General features: G+C 36.3%; 1 protein-coding gene across 1 annotated transcript in view; it reads left to right on the top strand.

The window, feature by feature from the left end:
- The window catches only part of LOC111056619, a 100,063-nt gene that overhangs the window by 68,942 nt on the left and 14,549 nt on the right, over positions 1–16,572 (top strand). Inside the window, 3 exon segments of the mRNA XM_039439584.1 lie at positions 11,544–11,676; positions 12,514–12,619; positions 15,009–15,221. Of these exon segments, the coding sequence (XP_039295518.1) occupies positions 11,544–11,676; positions 12,514–12,619; positions 15,009–15,221 (452 nt within the window).

Here is a 16,572-nt window from a genome sequence, read left to right as displayed (position 1 = left end):
CTATCTCTCAATTACTTCCACTGATAAGATGAGAAATTTCCTGTGATCTAATCTAGAGTTCGTGTCAGTATGTTATGGAAGACAAACAATGAATTCTTATATTCTTATTATGCTATCAATCCAAACAATCTACTTCCTCTACTACCTCAGTACGCTTCACTACAGACGTCTAGACTGCCAGCATTGCTTAAATGGGGAATGTTATGTGAAATGAGATAACATTTGCTGACTGGAATAAATCTTATCGAAGTTCCTGACTGAATTTGGCAATTGTTCCAGTGTGTTTGTTCCACTTGTCCGGAATAAGTTGTGAATATCAGTTTCTCTCTCATTCGTTCAGTTTCTCCTCTACTAGTAGTTCTGTGAACAGTAGACCTCACGCAGTTTTCTCATATTTGAAGTCACCTGTGTTCTAGTTGATTCAGTTGAATCACAATTCACAGTTGAATCATAATTTACTCTAAAAAATGTTATTTGTTACTTACCTTGCCCTATCACCATAGGTGAGGGAAGTATTGCTTTCCGAAAAAAATTAAGGTACCCCAATTTCTAAATTTCCATACGTTTCAAGGTCCCCTGAGTCCAAAAAAGTGGTTTTTGGGTATTGGTCTGTATGTGTGTGTGTATGTATGAGTGTATGTGCGTCTGTGTACACGATATCTCATCTCCCAATTAACGGAATGACTTGGAATTTGGAACTCAAGGTCCTTACACTATAAGGATCCGACACGAACAATTTCGATCAAAAGCAATTCAAGATGGCGGCTAAAATGGAGAAAATGTTGTCAAAAACAGGGGTTTTCGCGATTTTCTCGAAAACGGCTCCAACGATTTTGATGAAATTTATACTTAGAATAGTCATTGATAAGCTCTATCAGCTGCTACAAGTCCCATATCTGTAAAAATTTCAGGAGCTCCGCCCCATCTATGCAAAGTTTGATTTTAGATTCCCAATTATCAGGCTTCAGATACAATTTGAACGAAAAAATTCAAGTGGAAGAGATTGAGCATAATCTCTACAATTAATTTCAAACTTTTGGCAACTGTTGATTCTATTGAATGATTCACTATGAATATATAGCAGATCTCGTATGTCTCCAGCGCTATTGTCCGGTCACCAGCTGGCTCAGATCTTAGTTTATAAGTAGACTTGAGATGCGTTTGAGAGTAGATTTTTTTCTCCAAGGTCAAAAACTCACTTATGTTAATAAACTCAGTTCACGTTTGAATTTGTATCCCATATGATTATTTATCCAGTTCCGTGATAATCTTTCCATGTGATAAAAATATTTCTCAACTATTTTAATTTTTTTTCAATCGAGAATATTATAATTTCTTCGGCATTATTCAGTTCATTTAATCATTTTTTATTTTATTTTCAATCACCTATCAAATTTGTTTTTCAAATGTGAGAATATTGATACTGATGGACACGCATAATAAAAAATATTGAAACCCCATCTTATAGAAATGGACACGGCCAGACATCTGTGTAGTGCATGCAATGAATAATCCACTTGTCAGCTGATTGATTATGAATAATTCTATTGTCTGATTGATCCTATCTTCAAAGTAGATGATAATAGTAATATCAAAGTATGGAGGAACTCCTTTTCTTTTCATATTAACCTTAAAATTAGAAATTTCAAAATACCTTGTGTATACATCGACGCGCAATTGAAAAAGGAATATTCCTGCCAAATCTCATCGAATTCTATCAACGCTTTTGGCCGTGATCGCGTTACATAAAGACAGACAAAAGCAAATCGAGTTGAAACATAGACCTCAGTACGTTCGGTCAATGACTTACCTTCTTCTGGGACATTTTAAAATTTATAATATTGTACAATATGAGATGAATGAACGAATAAATAAATTCCTTCATTCGCCACTCCTGCATATAGTTAACATGTAAACTCGGAACGCCAGCGTAAAACTCGACATTAGTTGGTTAACAATGGCTGCATTGTTGTAAATAGAAAGTGTTGCAAATCGATGTAGAGTTGCATTACACTTCACTTCAAACTGACAGCATAAATAATTTATAACATCAATATCTCCCGTTCAATCAACACTGACAGTTACTAGTCAATCTACGTGTTCAAGAAGTTGGGGAGTGGCCAACCGTATACTAAAACTATACTATGAGTAGTATATCTGTATCTATCTCTAGTATTAGTACCGTATAACACTGTGTGATATCTATAGTGTAATGTGAGTAACGATCATAGTGTAATATGATACAACAGTAGGGCTATATAGTGAGACTGTTGTATACTATATAGTACTATAGTCATGACTTATAAATATATGAATGAAGTGTGGACGGTTAAAGGAACTCTTCTTGAGATGCACGCAGTACTACAGTATAGGGTAGCCTGTCTAGTTGCCACCTCGACTACTTGACTCCTGGTCATTTTGGCCATAGGTGGCTACTTGTACCCTCGTAAAAATATGCCATATATTTTGATGAGTGATAGTAGCTGAACGTAGATTTTGATTTGAACTGTAGTATAAATTTGAAAAGGGACAGTTTTGGGCATACGCCTGTTGTGCCTCCTCATATAACTGTAAGAATAATTGTACGACTGAGAAAATGAATAAATAAATATAAACTATAAATTCAATCTTTCGTTACAAATTTTCTATGCTTTTACACTCCAGAGCAAAGCTTGGTCCCCCGATATTGATAATATCGAGAGTTATTGTGGAGATAAGTTGAAAGTTGATGATATTTGAACAATTATAGTACGCAATAAGTTTTGAATTTTGAAGATAATGAGTTCTTGTTTTCCCTTTAAGATAAATTATGTTTTATGAATAACAGGGCATTTTGTATGCTCTCAAGGCTCGATATGCTCGTTCTAAAAAGGTCGGATAATTGATGGAATTCTCCACTATTTCACAATTAAATCATTTGAAGAAGAGGGTTGAAGTAGATCCAAAACAACTAAGCTTGTATGTACTACAATGAATCTTAGATATTCCTGATCAACATTCAAACTCTCATCATATATGGGCTACTACAGAAACTAGAAGAAAGGAAGAAGAAGAAGACAAAAAGAAGCTGATACCTGAGAGAAATGTAACGATCAAATATTCAGTTCATGTGTCTCAGTCAGGGTCAGGAGGTCATCAGATCTTTTCAAACTTGTAACTGTCAGAATGCGCTAAAATGGGACACATTGACGTTACTTAATAACAATGCTGAAACTTTTAAGTGAATCTAACTCCATACGAGAATTTCCAAGTTGTCAGTATAACTAGTATAAAACGTATTTGTGTTACTTGAAAATAATTCTGAAACATTGAACTGAATTTCACTTCAGAGGAGTATTTTTCTAAGTGACAGCATTTTGTAGAATGCGATGTATTGATGTTACTTGAAAATAATACTGAAAATTTTAACTGAATCTCTCTTGAAAGGTGTATCTTCTAGTGTCAGCATTATTGTAATATGAGAAGCATTGTTGCTATTAGAGAGAGATGCTGACAGATTGTAGTGAACCTGAGGCATCTAAAAGTCTTCAACCCAGATTTGGAACAAGGAGTCTCGTGTGCCATTCGATATTCCGGGCCGTTCCAGTTTCAAACAAGTTGCATCTCTGACATTGTCAGTCAAAAAATTACGACTACATCGTGGCTTATTTGATGATACAGTTTTGCTTCCTCTCACTCTCAGTCCCTCTCTGTAATAAAGTAGAATATTCAACATTGTCAGTCAAAAAAACTACGACCACTGTAAACGATACAGTATCTCTCTCTTGTTCTCTTTTTTTCTCTCTCTCTCTCTTTCCATCTTTCTTCCTCTCTTTAGAATACTTAGAATAGAAAACTCAATATTCCTTTCTTTCTCTCTCTCCCTTTTTAGAAAACTTACATAAATAAGAAACTCAAACTTTTTTCTTTTCTCTCTTTCTCACACCCTCTCACTCTCTATTTTTCTGTAATCAGACGATACAGTCTTACCATTTATTCAAACAAGCAGACATGCTATGGTACCGTTATAGCTACAGAGGCAAAGACTACATCTGCCAGTTGCACGTTTCGATATCACATCTAACCGAGATTAAACTGGAGTTTAAATGCCACAAGAGCCGACGGGAGAAGCGGATGATGTCTTTAATCAGCGGTTAAACGGTTAAATTTGATAGACTTTTATGCAACCGGGAGACATACAATAAGCATAGAGTAAAGATAACGTATATTGTATTATTTGGCTCTGCTATTAGGTTGGAAAAGTAATCAACATTCATATCGTTCTAGTAGTTTCATTTAATATTGAGGAGTTGCGTTTTATATATACAATTTTAATTCGATAACATCCTATATAATAATAATAATAAAAATCTAAATCTATTTAGATTATCTAAATTTGGGAGAGAAATAGTACAAGGAGTATCCTTAGTTTTTCTCTCCCATTCAGTGCTTCTTGTAAAAATTATAATAATAATAATAATAATAATAATAATAATAATAATAATAAAATAATAATATAATAATAATAATAATGTCGAGTGACCTGGCTGGCTCAGGTCTGGTGTCAGAGTTCTCAGGTCGCAGCTCATCAATTTCAGAGCCTCTGACATGACCTCACGACTGTTTTTTGGCAGCCGGACCGACGGCTTAACGTGTCTATTCTATATTGTATATCAGAAAACGAATTAAGTTGAGTTGAATAACTCTAGAAGATTATTGATTTCTGAAATTGATACGAGTTGTATACCTCTGGATCAAGATGATTCTTGTTTTTGAAGTTTTTTTTTTAGTTTGTAGTCTCCTTTCCAAAGTACAAAACAGGATATAATGTTTTATTAAAATGATTGCAGATCGCGTTTTGTAATTCAACATTTCCTATTCAGGAATCCTAAATAGTTTGTTCATTGATTAAATTGGTGAACTCTTTGGTTTTATCTATCAAAATATCAGTAAATTGGGGTAACTTTGTACCAATTTTCCGAATTTTACAACAAAATAAGGACCAATCAACCATTAATTACTTTTATTGTACTGTTTCTGGAAGCAAAATATGATATCTACTTATTAAAGCTACTTTTAATCACAATAGAGCAATATTACTCTATTAATTTCACTCAAAGTAGTGGTACAAAGTTAAACTTGCATTTGGGGTTTCTTCGTATCAAGGTATGGATTTTATATTTATGTATAGATATATTTAATTATTTTAATTGCTTGGAAACGAGAAGAGAAATTTTAATAATTGATGCATGAGTGTAATGAATGGTTATTAGTAAAAGCCAAAAAAATAAAGTGAATATTACAAATAATAACACCTGCTTGCCATTTGAAATTGAAAATGATGACAGTTTGGAACAGCACGTTCAGCTAGATGTAAATTCGTCTGCAGACGACAAATGGCAAGATTCAAGATGTTGAGGATAGAGCAGGAAGTTGTTAAAAGGTATAAGGAGTGCCATAAAGAAGTAGATGAATGGAGGACTTTCATGTAGTATTTAATATAAGTGATTTTCTCGTTTTCACCGAGGTGGTACAAAGTTACCTCAAGTGACTGCACATAATGTCTGACTTCTCAGATCATTTTCAAGAACCAATAAAGTTTTTCTTACGATCTTCTCGCTTCAATTCTATCAGTGAACGTCCAATGGCACTCCATATCAAGTCACAGAACTGCCTCGACCAATCAGAGCCGAGTAGGAGGTCACTCCGACTTCTAGCGTGCTCTCATTGGTCGAACCATTCATACCGCTTCGTGGCACAAAGTTCAGTCATTTCTTGCTCCCATGTTGAAAATATCGTACGAAACTGTGTTATGAAGGTATTCAAACGTGCTTCAGTAACATATATTTCAAAATTTGATACTATATGTGTGCTTCCAGAGTTATTTCACTGATCTCTCAAATAAAATAAGAATCACCTGTTGGTTTTATTGCTGTTATTACCCATCCAAACAAACAGACATGGTATGGTACTGTTTCAACTCATTTGGTCATCATTCACAAGTGTGTAAATGGAATGATAGTGGAGAGATTAGTATAATTCCTTGATATTTCCATTCATAAATACTCTAATTCAGAGTTCACGATATCTAGGTTGATTGTCAGAATATATATTTTTCTCCAGCAATGTTCGAGTATTATTTTTGTCAATTGACTTCTCTGATGGTGTTGAACACCCAAAAAGGGGTTGAATAAAGGTGATTGACCGGAACGAGTAGGTCGCTGTCTCTAAACAGCTGTACAATGATAAAAATTCCGGTACGTTATTTTTTTTGGAAAGCAATACTTTCCTTACCTATGGTAATAGGGCAAGGAAAGTGAAAACATCGAGTCATTGATATAGATATTATAGATATAGGGAATCGGTGGTGAACTGAAATCCATGTATAACGACCTAAATGTTCTGTTCGTACCCTTATGCCCGTTTCACACACATTGATTCTTGGACGATTTTGCCGTCCTTATGAAATCCGCCAGATTAAACGGAACTTGGCAACACATGATAAAATCATCTGTTTGCCAAGCTATGTTTGTTCTAATAGAATTTATAAGGACTGCAGGAAATCTATGTTTGTGTAACTAGGATAAGAAACTTCTGATTAAAGGATAGATGAATCCTAGATAAGGATTAATCATAATTGAACTTTTCAAGGCAAAGTTGATAATGATTTCATCTCAAAAATAAGACTGACCAATTTGCATTTTTCAATATATTCAAGTGGTCATTATTTGAAATCGATGAAAAAGAAATTCACAGCAGGAAACATCTGTCTAATGGTCTGTTGAACAATGAACATTGACCGAGAAAGGTGAACATAATTCAGGTTAAGTCAGGTAAATTCAGGTTAAATGGACTATCAAACAATAAAACTACTCCAAACAATCATTATTCCTTCAACCACACCGGAAGAGCTTCCTATCTCTACCACTAACAAGTGGACCAATTCCCACAATAGAGAAGATTCGCTCTCATTTTTACTTAAGTGAGGTGCACGTTATAATGGCAGTGTTTGATCAACATTGGTGTTGCTATCCTTGTCTATCAACCGACAAAGTGGATAGCACCATCTCTTCCTTGCTTTGCTCTGTTGCCAGATCGTATTCTAACAATGTGGAAATACATTTAGTCAACAAAATATCCAATCTCATTCATAAAATGTATAACTTAATCATTGAAAAATATATTTCCTTGACGAATAATATATAAGTGATAATTTTTGCTCTCATTCTTACTAAAATGAGATTCACGTTATAATGGCAGTTTTTGGTTAACATAGTGTTGCTATCCTTGTCTATCATTCGACAAAGCAGATAGCGCGCTATCCTTCTCTAGCTCTAGAGTTTGGCAGCTTGTTTTTGAACAGTGTAGAAATACAATCAATTAACAAAATATACAATCTCATTCATAAAAATTCTCAACTTAATCATTAAAAAATATATTTTTTTGACGAACGAAATATAAGTGATAATTTTTAACAAGAAATTAATATCAGTTAATATTACATCAGATATAAGGTATCAGCTAGACAGTATATATTGTAATCTACATAAATAAAGTACTCAATCAATCAATCAATCAATCAATCAATCAATCAGCTATCAACTATAGAAGGAAGTGGCAAGGCAGAGAATCGGTGACGCTGTTCTCCCATCTTTCTCCACTGCCATTATGACGTGGACCTCACTAGAATAGGGATTCCACTATATATCCTATATATCCTAATATCCTTCTGAGACCACTGACCGCTCTTTGTGTATACACCCTATGGTATTCTCTAAGAAAGATGATGATTATATAGGTAATTGATTTAGCTAAAAAGAATCATATTGAAACAAAAAATAGAATTGAATTGATCATAGCAATCAATAGTAAAAAAAGGAAAGATTGCTTTATCGGGAAAAATAAGTAGTGTCGAGTAGAGTATCACCGTTTGTAGGACCTTCAAACCGATCAGTCTGAAATAGAGCTCTTGACTTCCTAACCATGATTGAGCTGAGAAACGTGACCCTCCTTATACACTTCTTATTCTTCTTGTTCATCTTTTTCTTTTTCTTCTTCTTCTTCTCTTCTTCTTCTTCTTCTTCTTCCTCTTCGTCTTCTTCTTCTTCCTCCTCCTCCCCCTCCTCTTCTTCTTCTTCTTCTTCTTCTTCTTCTTCTTCTTCTTCTTCTTCTTCATCTTCTTCTTCATCTTCTTCTTCTTCTTCTTCTTCTTCTTCTTTTCTTCTTCTTCTTCTTCTTCTTCTTCTTCTTCATCTTCTTCTTCTTCTTCTTCTTCTTCTTCTACTACTACTACTACTTCTTCCTCTATCTTCTTCTTCCTCCTCCATCCACTCTTCACCCTCACTCTTCTTCTCTTTTCCTTTCCTTTGTTAGTAACAATGGGAGCAGAGAAGAATAATTCTTCCGATGTTTACTGGAGCATCACCCGTCGTTAACCTTTGGCGATCATCGACTAATCGATTGTCAAACATTTCAATGGTCGATTGTAGTCGACAGCTGCAGCAGCCGATATCAAAGTACGCAACGGAAGTCACGACAATCGACTAATGGACAATGTCTGTTAATGTAGAATAGTATAGAGCTATAAAGCAAGGATAGTGTGAAACTATCATTGAGTAAAGAGTGGTTTTCTTCTCAGTAAACAGACCATGTCAGACATCCTGAGTAGTGTTTTCCACTTGGGTTTTGCCTGTCTTTTCACAAATTCTACTCTTATTCCAGTCCTAAGTGGAGATCAACGATAGTATTAACGATTACAATTTGATATTGACTTTACCTGCTTAAGTGTATGTAGATGTCAGTTTGAATATCAGTGTTACTTGTTTATAAATAAAGTCCCAACTGAATTCATTATTAATAGAATTACAAAATCTATAACGAATCTTATACTGGATTGGATTAGGATGAATGTTTATTCTAAATTATCTATAACCATTATGTAGTGTTTCATTCTTGGGAAAAAATTGTCATGGCTTCCTTGAATTGGTCTTTTTAAGTTTGTCATTTGCTTGTGATTTTGTTACTTTGTCTTATCGTTTGTAAGGATTGAGATGTGACCTGGTTTCCATAATTTTAGTTGTTCTAGTGGTTTGAATAAGCTCTTTTTCTTTCTATTGATATGTTTGCTGTACCTAGTTGTTCGAACTCACTGCCGGCGCACAAGTTTTCTTTGCCGGTAGTGCCATTTTGTAAGTTAGAATATTTATTTTATCAATCTGTATTATTTTATGGCAAATAAATGAATTTGAATTTGATTAATTGATGAGTTAGTTTCGGAATACATTGAAGAGTATACATCGAGCTTACATCGGAACCTCATATTACAGTATATCAGAAATTGGGACTTTAACTCTTTGAATCTGACACTACCCATGAAGTCTTCTCACCACAAGACACCAGAGATGGATGTGGGGAAATCAAGTCCAACCTAGGTCTACATAGAAATGAAATTCATAGACTATTCATTAGGATGCAAAATGCATGAACGTAAAAGTTTGAGATTTAAAGAAATGTTGTAAAATACCCAATCGAATTATAATGATACAGCTAAAACGAATTTATTGTAGAATTGGGAATTTTAGAGTTTGTGAGAAAAATAATAATTATATATTGACTTGATTCTGGCAATGAATCAAGAGAAGAGGTGATGAAGAGCAGGGGAAGCCATGGAGAGACAGAGGCAGATGGCGTGTTGAGTACGGGAAACGGCCGTGAAGGCTGTGAAAACCCGCGTGTAAGGAAATAGCAACCAGGCTCGCTTCGCTCGCCATATCCGTCTAGCCAGGACCCCCGACTGGATCGTCCAAAAATGAGATCAGCAGGCTCTCTTCGATTGCCTGTATTTTTCATTTGAACATGCTTCGATTTTGAAAACGCTGATTTTGGGCGTATCTTTGATGAATATTACAGTCACCTCATCACAAAATTTTTAGACCCTAGCTAAACTTTTGTACCAAATTTGAACATTTTCTGTCAATTACTTGATGAAAGAACTGAGAAAACGCAAAAAAACGCTAATTTTGGGCGTATCTTTGGCGTTATTTCAAATTCCTTCTTCTATATGCCTATATTCCTTCTCCTTCTATATGCCGGCTCCGCGACGGAGATAGGCGATCATCAATGCATTTTGGATTCTATTGACTGCAGCTCGGAACAGAGATGTTGAGTCAATGTTGAACCACTCTCTCAGGTTCTTTAACCAGGATGTTTTCCTTCTTCCAGGCCGGGGTCTGGAAATTCCTTCTAACACAACATTATTACACCCTAGCTAAGCTTCTGCACTAAATTTGCACAATTTCTGTTCATTTTTTATCGATAAATCCAAGAAAAAGCGAAAAAACGCTAATTTTGGGCGTATCTTTGACGTCATTGCAAATTCCTTCTAACACAACATTATTACACCCCAGCTGAGCTTCTGTAGTAAATTTTAACATAAACTCTGTTCATTTGTTCTCGATAAAGCTGAGAAAGCACAAAAAATGCTTGAAAAACGCCGATTTCGGGCGTATCTTTGGCGTTATTTCAAATTCCTTCCAACACAACATTATTACACCCTAGCTTAGCTTCTGCACTGAATTTGAAAAATTTCTGTTCATTTATTCTCGACAAATCTGAGAAAACGCTGGAAAAACGCTAAATTTGAGCGTATCTTTGACGTTATTGCAAATTCCTTCTAACACAACATTATTACACCCCAGCTGAGCTTCTGTACTAGATTTGAATATTTTTTGTTCATTTGTGCTGATATTGCTGAGAAAACGCTGGAGAAACGCAGATTTTAGGCGTATCTTTGAAAATTTTTCCAAATCCGTTCCCAGTGCGCCTCTAAAGGGCCAACTGAACATACCTACCAAATTTTAACGCTTCTGGTCCGGTAGATTTTTAGTTCTGTGAGTGAGTCAGTCAGTCAGTCAGTCAGTCAGTGAGTGCTATTTCGCTTTTTATATTATATATAGATTAGGTACTGATTGGATGCTCAAATACTACATTGGATGCACTACGACAGAACAATTTACTAGTCAAATTAGCATGTAATTATGAGGTCTAGGATACATACAAATATTGATCTGCGATCTGCAACCAGAGTGGTCTTAGGAGGATAAATAAGACAAACATATACTGCATAAATAAGAACACTCCAACCACAAATCACAGATCGCTCTCTGTGAGTCCCTGCAGAAGCATCAGTGGTGCACGAAACATGCTCCCACCTCATTTTATTTGCAAAGTTCATTGGATTGTCAATCAATTATTATTATTGTTTAAATTCATTGGTGATCGACGATCAATCACATATGCCAATGCTAACTGATGAATAAGCCACTATAACCCTTAAGTCAGACTGTAATAAACAAAAAAATCTTACATATAAAGATCTTAAAATTCTAACTGGAATAAAGAAATAAGGATAAATTAATATAAATTAAATCTCTAAATAAATAAAGTTCACGGATAAGTACAATCACAATGAAGGTAATAAATTTGTCTGTGAGAAGGTAAATGCCTGCTATGCTTGTCTCCAATAATGAAAATGAGAATTCAAAATTTATTTTTTTTCTCCTCAGGCTGGAAGGGAGGAACACAGTGGGCCAGTCCAGAAATGGAGGCTCTGGACGAACGTCACGACCAGGAATTGCTGAAAGCCGTCCAGGAAAGCATGGCAGCCTGGGAGAGGAGGAAAGCTAGTCATAGCCATCGGTCAGTTACTTAAGTTATTTCAAGTTATAAGTTATTCATTCATTCCTCAATACAATCAGTGAATCAGACTGCAGATATTTCGTACGCTTGAGTCAAATTTAAGCTGCAGAAATGAGGTTCCTAAGGAGTGTAGCTATTTGGCTGCACTGGAGTTGATAGGATGAGAAATACTGATATAAGGCAGGTTTTATCGGTTGCTCCTCTGCATGAGAGAATTATACGAAATAGACGCAACAGGTGCAGTCATTTAGATAGAATGCCTCCTGGAAGAATGCCCCTTCAAGTCCAAAACTACAGACCTACTGGAAAAAGAGATGTAGGGTGGCCAAGAAGGAGATGGCTACCGGAACACGTTAATTAATGAACCTAATCCCTGAAGTGAAGATGACTGTGGATGTGTCTAGACGAAAGAATCAAACGGCCTTTAGTGAGGTCCACATTATAATGGCAGTGGAGAAGAGGATAGCGTATTTGCTTTGTTGAATGATAGACAAGGATAGCAATACCATTGCTAATCAAACACTGCCATTATAACGTAAACCTCACTACAGGCTAATATCTGTGTAAGAATGCATTCTAGTTTTGGCGATAATGCCTACTTTTTATTATCTTTCTTCCTCCTCTGATATCCACTACTTCCAGTTAGTCATAGTACCGATTTTATCTTATTTATTGGTTCATAAATTTCACTCATCCACTTGGAAATGGCATTATAACTTAAGTCAAAACAACTTGTGATAAATGAAATAAAGTTGAAAAAATGGTACTTTGATTTTTTAATCTCTACATATTTTCTTCCCTCTTTTGGTAACCATTCATGTTTCCTGTTTTTCTCAGGCAAAAAAGAGCAGACTCACCAGGGGTATGCTATGACGGTGTGGGGTGCTTCAAGGAGTCTGGACCCTATGGTTACATCGATATGTTACCTAGTTCTCCCGAAGAGGTACTTATTTATTCAATTATGCTCATCCTCTACAGTGAAATTCACTCTAAACAGTCTGTAATCCGTATGACGTCAATGCTTCACATCCAACCAATGCTAACATCCTGAATATTTGAATGATTGCTGATAAATATTAAAATTATATCTCCTAAATATAAAAAAATTAAATATCTCCTACAATAATCTTGTCTCTAATTAGAAGAATAAGATGTTAATGTTGCCAATACCACTATATTAGTTCACACTTAATTTAACCCTTAAGCTGCGTACACATATTCGCGCTTCCAACCCGCACCGAGCACGCTCCTCCCTCGTACCGCCCTCGTACCGCCCTCGTACCACCATCGAACCACAGTCGCTCCTCCCACGCACCCATCATGAACGTTACGGAAGATGTTAGATCTTCTCGTTCCCCGGTCGAACCACTGTTGCTCGCCGGTCGATCATAAATCGCTCTGCTGGAGTCACGTTCGGTTGCGGAGCAGAGCGAAAGTCTGTACGCACCTTCAGACTACCAAATAGGGTCTATGAAGCTTGTCCCGTCAAATACCAAATAACAAATTTTACCATTGGGATAATATGTCCCAATACGAAAAACACGATAAAATGAATAGAACTTAGTAAATAGCTTTGCAATTTCAATTTCACATGTTATTATTGACATTATATGAAGTTATTCACTCACTTTCAACTCAAAATGACACTGCAAATCACATTAGAACAGCTTCATTCAGCACAAAAACCAGCATCTGACACAAGCATGCATGAGAGCATATAACCATAATATAACCTCAATTCACAATAATATGGCGATCAGATAGTTCTAAACAGCTGGTGTATTTTACAGAATAGACCCTAGACTACCGCTGGGATTCATTACTGTGTAGTTTAGATGATCTATTCACCCACTGGGATTCGATGAACTTTTACTTTCTACTATTGGGACATATATTGTCCCAGTTGTAGTCTGAGGTTGGTCATTTCTGCTGGGACATATTGTCCCGTTGGTAGTCTAAGGGTTGAATCACAGAGCCTGGTTTCATGGCACATCTTCAGCTGAACTAATCAGTTCAGCATAACCGTCCACTGGAACTGTATTCAACCGATCGGCCGTTGTTGGATCGGACGAATCTGCCGGCCGTTGATTCGGCCGAATATGGTCATCCATTGGAACCGTTCACGTCAGTCCAGTTGCCGATTACTAAATTAACTACTATCATAGCCACCAAAATTTTTCTTAAACAAAATTATTATTAAGGTGCGTACAGATATACGCGCCGCGAACATGAGCAATTCACTTTTAATCAGCTGGTGCCAAGCTTTTTATACCTTTATCTTACAGTTTCTGTAAAAATACAGATATAATCAGCTGATTAAAAGTGAATTGCTCATGTTCGCGGGCGCGTATATCTGAACGCACCTTTTTATTGAGATGTTGAAAATTGAATAAACAAATATCCACTAAATTAGATATCCATTACAATAATCCTATCACTATCAATAATATCCACTAAATTAGTTATTCATAATCTTACCTTCAACAAATATTCACTAAATTAGTTACAGGTAATCATTACTTCGTTTACAGATTCAAAGTAATGAATCTGAAAACAAAGTAATGATGATGAAGTAATGATGGAATCAAAGTAATGAATCTTTGTTTACAGATTCCTTCGAGCATCACACCGATGATATCGTTTGTCTAGCATATCCCACAATGGAACATGCTCTTGAACGGAACTTATCAACTTTTCATTGTCCATAGTTACAACTTTATTAAACAGAACAACTTCAAAAAACGAAAACAAACAAGACTTCGAAAACATTTTAGGTTGTGATCACTTTGTTGTCTCAGCTCGACTAGTTAGTTCGGCCGGATAAAGCCGGAAAATCCCATTCAATTCGGATCGAAATATTGATCGACCGTGCACGGCCGTATGAACCTGTTGCAATGGACGAGCATCTATTCCTTTCTTTGTTGAGGGATCGTTCGGTAGTTTTCGCCGATGCTAGTTCGGACGAAAACGGTTCTAGTGGACGGTCCACCTCCGCTGAAGCCTGGTTCTTCAATTCAAATTGAGTTTGGAGAATAGTCGTATTAACAACATTAAGCTGTGTTTACACCAAAACTATTAACAAAATGTTAATAACTTAATCCTTATAGATTCTATTAGATTGAACGGAACTTGACAAACACATATGTTCATCATGTGTATGATAAGCTATGTTCAATCTAATAGAATCTATCAGGATTGAGTTATTAATATTTTGTTAATAACTTTGATGTAAACACAGCTAAAATGTCCTATTCTTTTAATTATTGGAAAATACCACAATATCTCTCACCATACATCATTTCATCAATCATTAATTACTTTTTTTCCATCAGGTGGACACACGTTTCCTGATGTACAGTTCGAAAAAGAACCGACGCTCGGACACACCCCTGTTAGACGTCGGCTTCGCCAACCTGACTGCCGTCTACACGTGGGCTGGCAAAGCGTTCAACGTGTCAGCTCCCACCAAGGTCATAGTTCACGGGTTTGGCTCATCCTGCTCCCATGTCTGGGTCTACGAGATGCGGAGTGCGCTCATGTCTGTTGTAAGTACTCTGGAGAGTAGAGTTATTTTGAGTGAATTCATTGAGTTAATTCCTTGAATTAATTCCTGGGTAATAAACTCAGTGCTCATTGATGAATGTGTTGAATACCATGGGATATATTTCGTCAAGTTTACATAACAAAGCTTGACCTTCTCTGATCAAGATAGAATTCTATCGTGATAGAACTCTGCTATATGAAATTTGAGCTACATATAGCTCTGCTAGATGTAGCTCTGCTAGATGTAGCTCTGTTAGATGTAGCTCTGCTAGATGTAGCTCTGCTAGATGTAGCCCTGCTAGATGTAGCTCTGCTAGATGTAGCTCTGCTAGATGTAGCTCTGCTAGATGTAGCTCTGCCAGATGTAGCTCTGCTAGATGAAGCTCAGCTAGTTGTAGCTCTGCTAGATATAGCTCAGCTAGATGTAGCTCTGCCAGATGTAGCTCTGCTAGATGTAGTTCTGCTAGATGTAGCTCTGCTAGATGTAGCTCTACCTGATGTAGCTCTGCTAGATGTAGCTCTACTAGATGTAGCTCTGCTACATGTCAATTTTTGTTCATAGCAGAGCTAGATGTAGGTGCTCTGTGTCCTTCAAGGAAGGCTGCCGCAGCTGTTAACTGCTGTTTGCAGCTGTTCAGTGCTTGCTGGATTTACACCAGATATACTTTACTTATTTGTTGTCAGAGTGCTAGTAGGTTACTGCACATTGCGACCATTTATTCTTGATTTATATATTATTGTGCAATAATGGAGAGTGAATTTGACTGGAATAGAGACAAAATTATCCAATATCTTCTTCTTCTTCTTCTTTGTGCTGCCATTTTGATGCCATTACTTGTAACAGAGCTACGTATACTTTGGAATAAACCAGTATTCACTGCTCAGTGTCCAGCCAGATGCCGAAGAAGAAGGTAGTTCTTGCAGCAGCCGCTGCTACTGTGATATTTTCAGCACAAAGAAGAGGAAGAAGATATTGGATCATTTTCTCTCTATCCCAGTCAAATTCAATCTTCATTATTGCACAATAATATATTATAAATCAGAAAGAAATGCTCGAGATGCGCAGTAACCTACTAGCACTCTGACAACAAATGAGTACAGTATATCTGGTGTAAACCCAGCAGGCACTGAACAGCTGCAAACAGCAGTGAACAGCTGTGGCAGCCTTCCTTCAAGGACAGAGTAGCTACATCTAGCCCTGCTGTGAACAAAAATTGACATGTAGCAGAGCTACATCTAGCTCAGATTCTCTTTGATGTTTACCGAAAATTTTGGTTAGCTCATTTTCTGCTATAAAGCTGAGAAAATAGGCTTAAAACTGCTATGTATAGCCGGGCTATATAGCAGACTAGC

Source organism: Nilaparvata lugens, chromosome 13, assembly GCF_014356525.2.
Source record: "Nilaparvata lugens isolate BPH chromosome 13, ASM1435652v1, whole genome shotgun sequence".
NCBI classification, from domain to species: domain Eukaryota; kingdom Metazoa; phylum Arthropoda; class Insecta; order Hemiptera; family Delphacidae; genus Nilaparvata; species Nilaparvata lugens.
This window is presented reverse-complemented; position numbering and strand designations above follow the sequence as displayed.